Source organism: Verticillium alfalfae, genomic scaffold (genome assembly GCF_000150825.1).
Source record: "Verticillium alfalfae VaMs.102 supercont1.4 genomic scaffold, whole genome shotgun sequence".
NCBI lineage: Eukaryota > Fungi > Ascomycota > Sordariomycetes > Glomerellales > Plectosphaerellaceae > Verticillium > Verticillium alfalfae.
Genome location: NW_003315035.1, coordinates 152659 through 166972, shown reverse-complemented (window position 1 = coordinate 166972; position 14314 = coordinate 152659). Strand labels below are relative to the sequence as shown.

Sequence of the window (14314 nt, the reverse complement as noted above, 5' to 3'; positions counted from 1 at the left end):
CGGTGCAGTGGTGCGGGACAAAGGGCGGGTGCGGGGGTCGAAGGCCGTAAGAAGGGCACGTACAGGAGACGAGGGGTATTTATCGTCTTCTGCGTCGTCGCAAGAATGATATTGTGATCCAGTAACAGAATTACCAAAGCGTTGCTCGAAGGGGCGAGACGTGGGCGTGATGCAAGAAGAACGTGACTGTTGGAGGAGTGGAAGTGTTGGATGTGTGGTGGAGGGGGAAGAAGAGGGAAGGTGACGGATGGCAAGCAAGGCAGCCAGCCAGCCTCTCAGCGGGCAATGAGTGAGGGAGGGGCAACTGCACCCGCACCTGACTCTTGCCTGTCACCACTCCCAAGCCACTGCCCCAGCACTGAAGGAACCCAAATCGTCCTCTTGCCGTCAGGATTTTAGGCAGGGACCGGGATGGCCGGCCTGTCCATAGAAATGAGGGGCACCGCCACATAAGATGGAAGATTCGTCACGTGAGTCACACGCCTTAACTGATCCTCTCCAATTTTCATAGTCATGTTGATAATGTTTTATGGCTGATGAATCCTAGCTAAGCCACTTGTTTCTCGAGCCTTCTCCTCCATTGTATCGCTTTCAACAACGCCTTCGCGTTACTGCTGATCATCAACGTCTTTCGTCGGAACATGGAGTACATTGTTTCTCATGAAGGTGCCTAACATAAGATTTGTATCTAGGTAGCCCCAAGATCGCAGTCGACTTTTCAGGTTTGAGGCCTCAGCACAACAACGTTCGATGAGAGACCTGACTGCCCAACACTCGCGCCAAGTCGGCTTTGGGTGGGCACTCCAGAGATGTACCTGATCTTGTGCTCCCTTTCAAGTCACATGTGGCTCCTCATACTTTCTCGCACCATGCACCTGATAATGGGGCTCGAGGTAAACCTTGTCTTCGTTGCCTCCATCGCTTACTGAGGCAACACAAGGAGTCCCCTACAGGCCTCAATAAACACCTCCGACTTATACAAACGCCTGCACCCCCGTAATGGCCCGCCCTAGGATCAAACCTAGCAAAGTCACCGTCAGCACACATTGCAAGGCATAGGCCGAGTATCTGCCGATCACTTACTGTGTATGTCGCTCTGGCCCTCGTAAGTCTGCGTTACGAACAAATTCGCCACATGTCGGCCGATAGCATACTCGTCGCTAACGGCGTTGCCTCCGAAGATCTCTTGAAGCACGCGGGCGTTCTGGAGGGCCCGGTCGCAGTTCTGGCGCTTCACCATGCTAATCATGTCAGGCGTGGCTTTGCCCTCATCCTTCAGTCTGCCGACTTGAATGGCGGCCAGCGTGCCATAAGCAGCGTCAGTACTGGCGTCAGCCAGCTTCTTCTGGACGAGTTGATAGCGGGCTAGGGGATTTCCCTTGAACTGTTTCCTCTCGAGCGCATACGTCCTTGCTCTCGCGATGCAGTCTTCCAAAGCGCCCATAACGCCAAGAGCAATGCCGTACCGGGCACTGTTGAGGCATGAGAATGGCCCTCGAAGACCTTCAACTTCTGGAAACATATTCTCGTGAGGAACCGGACATTCTTCTAGTTGAATCATGCCTGTGATCGAAGCTCGGAGCCCGTTCTTGTCCTTAATAGGTGGCGTTTCCAGAGTGCCGGCTGGGCACTTAGATCTTTCAACCAGAAACCCTCGGATTTTCCCTGTCTCCTGCAGCTTGGCCCATACCAAGAGTACGTCGGCAACGGGAGAGTTGGTAATCCACGTCTTGGCGCCCGATAAAGAATAATATCCCTTCTTAGATGGATGTGGTCTCGCAACAGTCTCCATGGATCCGGGATCACTGCCGTGGTTGGGCTCCGTCAAGCCAAAAGCGCCCAATGATTTTCCTTTCGCCATTTGAGGCAAGAACTTTTCTTTTTGCTCTTGACTCCCAAATTCGTTGATGCCTCCCATGACTAGTGACGACTGGATAGACATGCCTGACCGGTATCCGCTGTCGACGCGTTCGACTGCGCGTGTGATTAGGCCCCCGGCCACAGTCGACACGCCTGCACAACCATACCCTTCGATTGTGGCACCTAGCAGGCCAAGCTCGCCCATCTCTTCGAGGATCTTTGTGTCATAGTTCTCGTCGCGATATGCCTCTGTGTGATGTTGTTAGTGTATGCGTTGCGCAGCACCTCAGAACTGTACGTACGAAGCACACGAGGTAGCAACTGCTCCTGGCAATATCGCTCCGCAGTTTCTGAAATTGCCAGTTCCTCCTCAGTCAACAGCGTTTTAGATGCGAGGGGATCTTGCCAATCGAAGACCGGCGCGGTGGAAGAGGAGGCAAACCTATTGCCAATTGTGACTGTAACTGCGGTTGGGGCCTTGGCCAGGGACGGCCTCACGAGCCTCGGTAGCATGGATCGCATCATGATGGGCTTCTTCAATTGCTGTGGAGTATCGGTTCAATTTCTTGCTGGAGACGTGTTCGGGATGTTGAATGTCGAGCTCGCCGTCAGGTCAATGCTTGGGGGAATGTCCGAATCATTGCCCCGCCGTTAGCCGCAAGACAGCATCCGAGGCACCGAGGCATGGTGATGACATAGTAGTCCGTTATCGGACCTTATCGGACCTCGAATCTTGGTAAGGTACCACCTTACAAGACTTCATTAACATCATACCTGCCTCACATCGTGTAAACGTTCGCAGGACTTTGGATCTGTGAAGGGTCTCTATCCGTGACCGGCTGGCCTAGACCGACTTCTTGTATTTTCAAACAAACTCTCTGTAGAAGCCCTACCCTCGACTAACAGTAAACTTGCTCCACGACAGTACTTGTTCTTTGATTTGACGACAAGCCCCGCCCAATCATGATCCGGACATGTACTACCCATGGTGCCTTCCAGAATTACCTAGTTAATTCCCATTATAGTTGGAATCACCTGCTCTCAAGACGATGCTGCGCATATGTTTCGGTTCTTCGTCTCTGACAAAGCACGATTCCTTGCGCTTCGAATGGCATCTTTCTTACCTGGTAGGTATGATTAGGAGGTCGTCAGTCATGAGAAACAACCACTTCGACATTCTGATTATCCCTCGTCCTACCTACTAGTCGCAACAATTATTGGTCAAGAAACAGAGTCCTCCACCTCCGTTCATCTCACGCTGAATACCTAGTATTTGTGATCTCGCAAAAGGATGAACTCCTGCGTTTTTCTGGCGCTGCACGACCTCCCTGAAGCACGCAGAACAGGCAATGGTGGACATCCTGCCGAAGAGCATAACATCGACACGCAAAAAAAAAGGCAAGACGTTGCGCTTTGTCCATTCGGCAACGATACAGAAGGGATTGATTGGGCTTTACATTGCTACATGCGGAAGGTTGTCGAAAATGTCAATCACATTAGACACGATCATAAGGATCGTTGTCCGCCTCCCGAACAATACGGTGACGTGCCAAGGCAGTACGCCAGACTAAGCAGCGCCTCGTTTCGTCAAAAGGCTGTGAATAGACCTTACGTGGTGCGATGGGATATGTTGTTGGAATCAGCGAAACATGTCCATCCTAGCCGCAGAGTTGGGTATGTGTCAACGACTCGCGCACCGCAACAGATGCAAAACAGCAGAAGAAGGTCAACAGGGGAAGACCCGAAATTCACAAGAGCATCTAACAGGAATCTTCCAGTAGGTGCAGACCGTCGCCGCATCAGTCGGACATCTACGACACAGCATGCCGACACAGAAAGAAGACACTCACGATGGTCAAGTCTCAGTAACCAGAAGGTTGGGCTCTTTTACAGTCATTCTCCATATCTCTCGATTTTTTAATTGATTCGTGTTTCAGGACTTTGTTAATCAAGATCGAACAGGGTGGGAAAGGCAACCTGAGCCCCAAATTGTCCCCTTAACAACAGTGTCGGGGGTTACACGGCAATCAGGTTTCCGGCAGACGCTTGCTCAACATATTCGCCAGGTCGGAAACCTCCTTCGCCACGATCGACTTTCGAGTACCGAGAGCATTAAAGAATCTGAGCGTCCTGTATCTCCAGGCTGTGGTCGAAGACGCATGGCTCGAGAGCCCCAGGATGAAACACTCGTCGGACGAAACTAGCCCATTCCACACGCCAGCAGTCCAGGTATCAAAGTCCGAGAACTGTCCCAAACCAGCCTCAGCACACCCAAGAATATCAGACAACCACCCAAGGTATACAAGCTGTAGAAAAGTCTTACCATGGGCGGTCTCCTGTCAGCGACGAGAAATCTGGAATCGACTATCCGGAAGCATCACGAACTCCCCCTCAAAGCTCTGAAGGCCTGGACTTACCAGACAAGGTAACATCAACAATGACTCTGGATACTTCGTCCACTTCAGTTCAAGAGAGTCGAGTCAGCAGAGGAGTTTTCCGTTGCCCGGCCTGGCTTCTTCGAGTGAAGACCTTGCGCAAGACAACGAGGGGCATACGCGTGTGGCACAGTCTCCTAAAAGTACCTGTGACGAAGCATTTCAAGGATCGCTCTGGACTGGAGATCATTTTGGGAGTGCTAAATTAGAACGGCCCAAGCGCTAGTGGCAATTCGGTCACTTCTATGTCCACGGACTAGATGACAGATTGTCACGCCATGAAGGGGACAGAGAAGCTATTGGGCAAGGTTTCGAAACGCATCAAGCCGATACTGGCAGCAGAAATTATTCCCTTCGCAACGAAATTCCACTGACAGGCGAAGAGTCTCAGACAGGAGTGGATGACAAAGGCTGCGATGAGTTGCGACCCATTTCCTTGACACCTGTTAGTTTCGAACGCGATTTCACGGGTATATTTGACGACTTGCATGGCCAAGCCAGGCGTAATCAACGTCGGCCGTCCGAGCCTCGTATTATCAGAGGCCCTGAACCCAAACCTGGAAGACAGTCCCGGAACGTCGACTGGTCTTTGTTGCAAATCATACATGTCAAGGGAGGCTGGGTGGTCATTGAGCCATTCAGCGCGACAATGGAGCCACAGATCTTTACGGACTCGACAACTAAACACGAAGGGTCTTCGCCGGACCTTACATCTTTGGGGGTTCTCCCTGGTGCCTACCAGGCTGTTGATCCACTGGTAACTTACATTCCGCAATCCTCGGACTCAAAGGCTCTCAAAAAAGAGCGAAGTGAGATTCTCGCCCACGTAAAAAGGCACAGGGGCTCACAGAACAACCTTGCCAAACTTCTGGGGACAAAGGACGAAGCTTCGAGCGTAATATCTTGTGCCAACAATTGCGAAGATTGCACAGTTACCGCCAACGGTTCCTCCGATGTAGATGCAGCTCACAACGACCTTGTTGCCGATTACGTGGCGCAACTCGCGGAACGAAGCGTTTGTTTGCCTGCAGCCGATCATCCTCTCGATGGCGAAGTAATAGAGAGGCGCAACACATCCGGAACAGTTCTGATCAAAAAAGTAGGACACAGACAGACGAGACCCAAGGATGGGTCTAATGATGCTGGTGGTTCCTCATAGTCTACTTAGTCGGCGATCCCTGCTGACCACCTGGGCCCAATTTGATGCAAGCCTTGCGAGGTGTGAGGGTAATGCATCACTGATAAACCATACACATACCTTTGATCAGCTCCTACGACAGACACCGATCGGTATTCATATGGTATTTTTTGCTAGAGGTATTTTTAAGAGGAGAAAGAAAGTAAAACCACTGCAACCGATAGACCAAGTTGTCGGTACCTGACCTTGACCAATATCTCATTACAACAAAGTGACTTGTCTACTGCAAAAGTGTGTCTATTCTAATCAGCCGTCTTGATGCCTACCATTTCATATTCTCCTGTTCCGTCTCTTCCCCTACCTCGCCCCCTTCCCCTCGAGAACCCTTGCTCCTCATCGCCCTCTACTGGCCCCCCCCGTTTAACTGCACATCATCGCCTGACCCAGATCTGCCACCAGTTCCATTACCACCGCCACCACCACTGCCGCCAAAGTATATGGGGCGCAGCTCACGATATCTTGAGCCCCAGACGCCGAGCGCGGCGCATAATCCTGTCGATGCCATCATGCAGGCCCACCACATGGCGTTGCGGGGCACGCGACCTGTGTACAGCGTTGTAATGACGAGATGAAGGGCGTGGATGGTAACAGCAAAGTCGGGCACGAGCTTCGAGCGGGAAACGAGAAGGATAATGGCTATCGCCCTGTGTGTGCGCGCGCGCAGTGTCAGCCATTGGGGTATCTCCAGAGGTAGACTCCGAGGGAAACTGAAGGAAGGGGGGGGGGGGAAGAAGCCGGAGGGTACTAGCAGAGGCAAGTGTCAAGAGAACGTACATGCAAAACCCGCCATCAAGGACCAAGACGAATCCACAGAGCCAGCCTTGTGTCGTGTCTCCCCTGACGGCATCCCAGCCGAAGACGACATCAAGAGTAAACGAGATGCCGGCGCCGAGGGCCGTGAAGAGCATGAGAATGATGGCGCCGACGTAGTAAAGGGCCTGCAGGGTCGCAATCTGAGTGGCGATCCTCAAGGGCGGCAGCTCGGCCATGGCGCCAGCGCGCGGTGGCCTCCTCCTGCGCGGCATGGCGCTTTGCTGAGGAGGGATGTGTTGCGACAGGCAGTCAGGGGGTCTTGGGGGGGGGGGGCGAGTCGGCTGAAGCCTATGGTCGTCGAGGCTGCCGCTTGAGTCTTTACGGCAGGAGCATGGGCGAGAGATATTCCAGCAAGTTGTGTGCTCCGAGAACACGCTTGCCGTGTGCGTTTCTTGGAATCGAGCTGTATGTGATGTTGGTCGAGGATTGACGGTGCTGGGCGCAGGGTCATTGGCACAAAGTCTAGCGCTGCGGACCTTCGCTCAAGGACGGCAAATGGACAGCTGGAACGTTGGCGTTCAAGGGCGCCACCCCAGATTCTCGGGAACGCTAGGCCCGATGAGCTCACCGCCCGAGTCCTGCCCCCCGAACCTTCCAAAATTTGGTCGAGCTTTGGACATACAGATGTCCCCACCATGGTCTTCCAAGTCCAGAGGCGAACACCACTCCCGGAACATTGACCGACTCTCACGCCACTCTCACGACGACTGCTCTTGTCTGTGTCATTCACATTCATAAGCTGATAAACTGCCGACAAACAACATCAATAATTCCCCCATTTGATTACCGTCCATCATGGCTCTCTTCTCCTGGTCTACGAGTGCCGACGACAAGCGCGCCGAAGAGGTCCGCACCGGCGCCGTAGCCCCCGACCGCAGCGAGCGCAAGAAGTGCTGGGAGGCCCGCGACAGTTACTTTGCCTGCCTTGACCGCTCCAACATTATCGACGCCGTCAAGGAAGACAAAGCCGCGCGCAAGGCCTGCCCGGCCGAAAACGAGCTGTTTGAGCGCGACTGCGCCACCGCGTGGGTACGTGGAGCCGCCTGGTGTTAGGCCCGCCTGCCGGCACCCCTGTGTACGCTCTTGCTTTGTGTGGAAGTGTATGCTGACCCGAGGATGCAGGTGAAATACTTTAAGCAGTGGCGGGTGGCAGACATCCAGAAGAAGGCAAGGATAGCCCAGCTCGAAGCCGAGGGCGCCGTCAAGATGGATGTCACCACGTCCTTTACCGAAAACACCTCCGCTGGCACTACCGGCGTGCCGAAGGGGACAAGCAGGGAGGATATACAGGACATGCTGTCTTCTCGAAAGAAGTAAGAAGAAAACAAAAAAATGACCTCCGTGTCATAGATCGATTCGATGTATGGATCGCTGGACGCAACAAACCCTCTCCCCTTTGGGCGGGCTCGAGACACATCTCCACTACACGTTCGGCTGTACAATGTATTTTAATGTTACCTATATGTGACTTGTAAGTTAAGGGCGGACACGTGGCGCCGTCTTCGATGGAACGACTCAAAATAGAAGTGATGAGGGACACCGTATTAACAATGGACATCACCAGGGCTGGGCTTCCTCAACAGGAATGAAGACGAATGAGTCAAGTCATCTATTTAGAAATATGGAAAATCCCACCTGCTATCCCGACTCCTTGACTAACCTGCCAATTTGGCCTATGCTGTGCGCTCTGTAGCTCACTAATCGCTCCTGCTCTGCCACCCCTGAAACCATGTCGTGCTCAGTTCGCCATGGGCATTACAGTTGTTACATTAGAAAAAACAAGGAAAGGTTGGTGCAGCGGTGGTATCATCCATGCGCAGTACGGAGACAAAAGGAACAATAAGAAAATGGTAGATGAAGAACTTTCGCTTGGTCGCCCCCAGCAAGGACGCCATGTTGGCGCATGTCGATGACAGCAACAGCTGACTTGCCTGCAATGATGGGGAATGCAACAGAAGGCTCAAGCTGTCGGCACCAGTGGGATGCCTTTCACTGCCCTGGCTCGCACAGAATACTTGTCATGCTTCGCTCGCTATGCAAGGCCAAGTTGAGCTCTGGTTTCGGGCACAGTCTCGCCAGGCAGAGGTGGCAGATCCTTGTTCAAAGAGTCTTTGCTTAGCCTTGGTTGGAGCCCGAACGACTCATCTTGGCTGAAGGACTTGGAGTCATTGCTTCTCGACTGCGTCATGGCACCGTATCCGCTGTCCTGACTCTCAGGCTTCAGGCCAGTCTTTGGTGGCGTGGGAGGAGCGTAATTCCTGAACCCCGGCAACTTGTTCAAGAAATCAGGCTTTGCCGGCGTTGCAGGCCCTATGTTCGTCGTCCCCATCGCGGCTGCGTCCTCCAATCGAGTGTGATTCAGCAGCTTCCTCGACAACAGGCAGGACTGGCTGCGTCTGTCCGGATTCCCGTCTGTCGGGTGCTGGTGTCGTCGTCATAACCTTGTCTGGAACAGACTCTTCCGACGCACCACGCTCCGCTGACCTCTGTGCCACGAGCTCAGCCTTTTCGATAACCTCCTGCGCCTCGGGAGACATTTGTCCACTTGGCAGAGGGGCTGGCGGCGGTTGATGGGAGGGCATGGGAGGCGCTGACGCCGAGTTGGATCGTCGCCGGGAGTTTGAGCTTCTCCAGCTGGAGACACGTTGATTCTGGTTATCGCTCACAACAGCAGCCGCTGCCTCTTCTTCTTGCTTTTGTTGCTTCTCGCGGGCAGCTTGCTCTGGTGACATAGTGATGCCCTCCACAAAATGGTAGAAACGATCTCCGTATTGACTGGGAGGGGTGGCAGAGATTTGATTTCTATCATTTGTTAAGCCCTTCCAGAAGTGTTCAATCTTTTTGATCATTCCGTACTACATGCGTTAGCAAAAGTCAATATGCCACGAGAGTGCTGGTTAAGCTTACGTGAGTCAGGCAGTCGATCACTCCCAGATAGTAGATTTCGTCAGCTGGAGAGTTGTCTTCGTGTGTGGCTCGAAGGCCGCCGTCGTCTTGGTTGAAAATGAAGCCCGCTCTGTTGTGCGCTTCGTCTAGCTCGTCCGGCATCTTGTTGGATGCGCCCATGGGCACGGGCCGTTCTTGACGGATCATCTGCCTCAGTTCCTTGGCCTTGCGTGCGTTCTCCAACTTTGATGGCGATCTCGAAGCACCGACTGAGGCTCAGCATCGTCCTGTGTGGCGTCGCCCCCGGGGTTGAACACCTGTAGAGTCTTGCCCCGGAAGGTTCCTCCTCCGTTCCCCCCTGGGATACGTCGTGGATCCCAATAAGGAGGGGGGGAGGCCATTTATCCTTCAGGTTTCCTTCATGAGTGCGAAGGCTCGGTTGAGCTTGTTCAGGGAAAAGGCGCTTCTTCTGGATACCTAGCTCAAGAGAGCGTTGCCGCCTCAACCAGTTGAGATCCTTCATTGTGGCCCTTGGGTTCTTGTCCAGGTCCTCCTCGCGATAATCGCGACCAATAGTCGAGCCTTTGAGATCGAAAGTGGAGTGAATATCCCGGTGCGGCGGGAAAAGATTGTTCATGACAACAAAATGAATCTTCTTGCCATAGGGCATCTTGACACGGTGAAGACCATAAAATTGAGACAGCAAGGTGTTGGGGTTGTCGCTGACATGCTGGTAATAATCTTTGAGAATTTTGCGAAGAAATTTGTGTTCGGCATGATGGATGGTCTTAATGATGTACTTGTAGTCCCTGGAGAAGTAGAAAAAGCTTCCGCTCTTGCCCGGAGAACCGAGCTCAGAGAGTATGTACTTTCCTGTGAGAGACATGAGGTAGTCTGCAGGGTCAAGTCGGAAAAGTGAGCGCAGCCGACGGAAGACCCATGGGGCGTAGTCCTTAAACTTGAAGTCGTACTTGGCCGACGGGACAAGTTCATTGCCAGCACTGAATAGGTTAGCCTCTCGTATCGTAGCAAAGGGCGTGTTGACGACCTACATGTCAAAGGTGGACTTTTGTTTGGCAACGAAGTCGGCATCTGTGGGTGGTCTGTCAAGCTTGGCGTTCGTACGCGACACGAGACACGGATGCCTGTAAGCATGTTGTATGCCGTAACCCAGTTGGCATGATGCTCGTCGACTTTGGTACCAACAAGCACACGATCATCGTCTTCCTCTTCCTTCTTCTTTCTCTTGCTTGCCCTTTTCTGGCGGTAGGCTTCTGCCCAGCGAAGGGCATCCTCGTCGGGCACTACGTCATCGCGTGGCGCATCGGACTGCAGTGACCTTGTGTTCCTGCGTCCTAGACTGAGTGATGCCCTACGAACTCCTGCCGTCGCCGCCGTCGGGGAGAACCGACCGCTTGCAAAAGCCGTGTCGTGTCCGTCTTTGGAGCTCCTGCCTGGTTGCACCTTAGGCACTTCAAGGGTGTGTCTTTGCTTCAGACCAGTGTTGGGGGGTACCTGCAAAGACGAAGAGGCATCGGCGCCATTTGCTTCGTAGATGGGAGGAGACGAGAAGCGGTGCGGTGAATGGGCGTTGCGAGACTCCAGGATCGCCGAGGCAGAAGTCGTGTTGCGGGCCGGGGTGGTCGGTGCAGTGCTTTGGTCGTGGTGAGTAAATGTCGTCTCGGAGGGGGCTTGTGTCAAACTAGCACCGGACAAAGGTTGTACGTTGCCATTTTTGGTTGGAGGGGGAGGCGCTGTTCTATCGGGCATCTTGACGACGCTGCCATTTTGAATGGGGAACGGAGCGCCATTTCCCCTCTGCTGCGTATCGTGGTTTGTGTAATGATCGCCATTGTCCTCATATCCTCCACCGTTGACCGATCTGCCGTGAGGCAACGAGCTCATACTGGTAGGTCTGGTGCCATTCACCTGTGCAGGGCAAGAGTCGGAGGAATCGGAAGCGGGAACGGATGAAAAGGAGCTTTCGTCAAAACTGTCATCCGGTTGTAGAGGAGAGTTGTGTTTGCCGAGGACTAGAGGATGGGTGTGGCCATTCGTGTCGTGGTCGCCGTGTTGCTCTTGGCCGCCAGTCTAAGCGTGTTGCTCGGATCAAGGTCTAGGAAGTCGGTATCGGACGAATAGACTGGTGCTTTCTCGTGCGTCAAGAATGTGGGCATGGTCGTACAGATTTTTATACACCTTTAGCAAGACGATATCGTGACTGAGATGTTCGCAAAGTTGGTAGCGTGGGCCGAAAGGGTCGTCGGCTGTCTGGTGCTGGGTACCTATCTGATGGCAGTCCCGACACGACAGCACGGCGGCCTGGAAGAAAGGGGGTGGAAAAGCGGCGAGAGGGGAAGATCCGCGAAGAACAAGTAGTGATGTATAATGGCTTCTCGTCGTCAAGTCGCGAGCTCGTCGTGCCGTTCCTCAATGGGTGTTTGCTCACAAGCAAATGCGTGGGCCGGTTTGAGCAGTAGGAAATGGTCGGAACCGCCTGCAACCGAGAGCGAGTTGTTGTCGGTCACGGCGGCCAGCAATCATACAAAGGAAAATGCCCAGTGGTGATCTGACCCAGAGGTACAGGTCAACAATGTACATACAGTACAGCAACAAGTTAGGGCAGAGGAGGGGGTATGATATGGCGAACAGATTGAAATGCGTTTGCTTTGCTTCGGTCTGGGTCAGTAGGTAGGATTGACATTGGAGGGAAAGAGAACAGTCGTGGTCGTTGGGCAGTGGCTGCACTGGTGGCCGCCCGTCTTGCGCTTCTCAACTGGGCCAGGCAGGACGGATCAGTGGGTCCGTCCAATCAACGTGCGGCCCTGAGCCAGTGGAGGGGCCAAAAAGCTGGGCGAACGGGAAAACAGTGGACAGTGGGCAAGAGCGAGAGCGATGGTACGGCGGAAAGGCCTCGGATTCCCCACCGTAAATTCAAATTACGGCGCGTCGATGGCGCACCCAACTGAGCATCGCCGTATCTTCTCATGCCGGCTCCCTGGTCCACTCATTGAATGCCAGGCACTGCACCTCCTTCATTGTACAGCGTGCCTCGGGTACCTCATTTCAAGGCTGAAGGCGCACCCGGAGTTGTGACTGACCTAGGTAAGCTGTACAGGCCGAATCTGGGCTGCGAGGTGCACGGAAGCTTTCCTGGTCAAGATGAGCCAATAAGGGCCTACAGCGCTCTCGTGCAATGGCGACGACGCCCCTCACATAGCCTCTTTCGTCTTCCCAGACCGCTGGGTTTCTGCGACAATCGTTGTCATCCATGTCTCCCAACCTGAAAGGTCTCGTCAATGGCATGTTGCCTTGGGATCCATTACGCTGTCCGTCCAGAGGTCTGCGCCTTGTTGTCGTTTCCCCTCCCGCCTCCCCGCTCTCTCCTCTTCTCTCACGACGTTGGATAATTGCTGCTACCGTTATTCGCGAGAGGGTCTTGAACACCGACAAATCCCATGTGAGGAGTCGTCACCAATCCTGACGAGATTGGAATGGACCCAGACGGCTTCGCCCGAAGGCCAATCGACATTTGCGCCAAGAGGGGAACTCTGACAAAGCCGGGGGCTAACAGGACTCCGGCCCCCGTCAGGAGAACCTGGCACGTCTGGAAGCTCTGGGAAGTACCTAGATAGGCATGAAGGTGGGTGAGGCCATGAATAGAGCCCCATTATTCACGAGGAGCCCCAGGGTATGGCTAATGCCTGTTCCCGCTTGACCTGCCGAGCTTCTTGTCTGTGCCTGCCTGTAGCTGTTCCCTACGACTAAACTGTAAGCAACACAAATCTCGAATCGCCTATCGGGAGGCAGCCGGCTCTCCCTATCAAAGACTCTCACCGACCGCAAAACACGTCCCTCCTGTGGGAACCGTAACCAATTGCGTCATGTACATTTCGGCCCATTTGGAGCTGACCGGTGTATGTGCTGGGGCAAGACAAGATCCTCGAGATCTTCATGCCATATTCGATTCACCCACCACGTCGTGGCTAGCTCGCAGACAGCTCCTGTTAATGTGCTGTTTGGTTGCGGTGTGCTGCAGCTGGGAGACGCATAGTGAATATTCCAATTTACAGCCATGGGGTTGTCGAGTAGCACAGGCTTTGCCTCCTGCCCATGTTGCTAAGTTTACATAGTCTAAGGGTACAAACAAGTTCAACATGTTCTCATGCATGTTTCCACGCATCATTCCCAGGGGCGGCAATGCAGCCGTGATGCAGGAATTGTAGCTTTAAGCTCCTGCGACGACGGCGAGCCCATCGTAAATCATCCGCTTCACCTCGTAGAACGTGCTCCTTTGCTGCATCATAGCGGACGGATCTGCCACACCAACGCTCTCCACTTCTATCCTGCCCATATTCGTCTTGCGCACTGCCACAGCCCCATTGATGACAAGCGTGCCCTCGCCCCGGAACTCGGCCGTGTAGCCGGTCGATTGCATTGCCCGCCGCAAGTCCGTAAGCCGCAGGTCGCCGACATGGAGTGGCTGTGCGACCGACCGCACCGCCGACACCATGCTCAAAGGTAGTGTATCGAGAACAGGTACTACCTCGACTGCTCTGTTGTCGGAATCCTCACCTCCTTCTTCACCTTTGAAAGCCGCACTGTCATCGTTGCTCGCCGTCTTGAGCCTCTTGTTGGAACCCGTGGACTCAGAGATGGCATGACTCTCGCCAAGCAGCTGACCTGTGATCGTGACAATGCCTAGGCCTCGCAGATTCTGCCACTTGAGCTTCTTAACAAGGCTATCGCCGAGCTTCACAACCCATGCATTGGTATCAACGCTGGCGTCCACAGTCGTGCCAACTTCTGGCGTAAAAACATCAACCGCGCTCTCATCGGACGCACCGATGCGCGCGGCAAGCAACTTCTTGCAGTCTGCGGCCAGAGTCGTCGTTTCCTCTTGACTGCCACCCACTAGGATCAACTTTCTCGGTTGGATGAGAGGGATGAGGTTGTTCAACTGCGTTTGTCGTGAAGCCCGCTGAAGTCAATGAAGCCGATTCGTAAATTGACTGTGACCGTCTCAGAGGAAGTGATGAGTTTGGACGGCCCAAGAATCTCTTCCTCCACCACGTCCTCACATCGTCGGAGCTCGTCAGCTAAGTTGTCCGTCTGCAGCTGT

The 14314-nt window shown here is 53.7% G+C and overlaps 6 protein-coding genes across 6 annotated transcripts in view; 1 reads left to right on the top strand and 5 right to left on the bottom strand.

The window, feature by feature from the left end:
- Nucleotides 1–974: 974 nt before the first annotated feature.
- Nucleotides 975–2847, bottom strand: VDBG_03455 (glutaryl-CoA dehydrogenase; the record flags this gene model as incomplete). The annotated part of the gene is made up of 4 exons (XM_003005456.1): nt 975–1021; nt 1084–2109; nt 2163–2479; nt 2844–2847. The coding sequence occupies 3 exons, from the start codon at nt 2383–2385 to the stop codon at nt 975–977; spliced, it is 1296 nt and encodes a 431-aa protein (XP_003005502.1).
- Nucleotides 2848–5836: 2989 nt separating this feature from the next.
- Nucleotides 5837–6518, bottom strand: VDBG_03454 (conserved hypothetical protein; the record flags this gene model as incomplete). Its single annotated transcript, XM_003005455.1, has 2 exons — nt 5837–6137; nt 6268–6518. The coding sequence occupies 2 exons, from the start codon at nt 6516–6518 to the stop codon at nt 5837–5839; spliced, it is 552 nt and encodes a 183-aa protein (XP_003005501.1).
- A 583-nt stretch (nt 6519–7101) lies between these two features.
- VDBG_03453 (conserved hypothetical protein) lies at nt 7102–7623 on the top strand (the record flags this gene model as incomplete). Its single annotated transcript, XM_003005454.1, has 2 exons — nt 7102–7335; nt 7429–7623. The coding sequence occupies 2 exons, from the start codon at nt 7102–7104 to the stop codon at nt 7621–7623; spliced, it is 429 nt and encodes a 142-aa protein (XP_003005500.1).
- Nucleotides 7624–7893: 270 nt separating this feature from the next.
- VDBG_03452 (conserved hypothetical protein) lies at nt 7894–9372 on the bottom strand (the record flags this gene model as incomplete). Its single annotated transcript, XM_003005453.1, has 2 exons — nt 7894–9161; nt 9214–9372. The coding sequence occupies 2 exons, from the start codon at nt 9370–9372 to the stop codon at nt 8592–8594; spliced, it is 729 nt and encodes a 242-aa protein (XP_003005499.1).
- An 809-nt stretch (nt 9373–10181) lies between these two features.
- On the bottom strand, nt 10182–11097 carry VDBG_03451 (phosphatidylinositol-4-phosphate 5-kinase its3; the record flags this gene model as incomplete). Its single annotated transcript, XM_003005452.1, has 2 exons — nt 10182–10193; nt 10318–11097. 2 exons carry the CDS (start codon nt 11095–11097, stop codon nt 10182–10184), a joined length of 792 nt encoding a protein of 263 aa, XP_003005498.1.
- A 2323-nt stretch (nt 11098–13420) lies between these two features.
- Nucleotides 13421–14314, bottom strand: part of VDBG_03450 (cleavage and polyadenylation specificity factor subunit 2) — a gene marked incomplete at both ends in the record, with an annotated part of 2951 nt that continues 2057 nt past the window's right edge. Inside the window, one exon of the mRNA XM_003005451.1 lies at nt 13421–14106. Coding sequence (XP_003005497.1) covers nt 13421–14106 — 686 coding nt within the window. The remainder of the gene's footprint in view (nt 14107–14314) is intronic.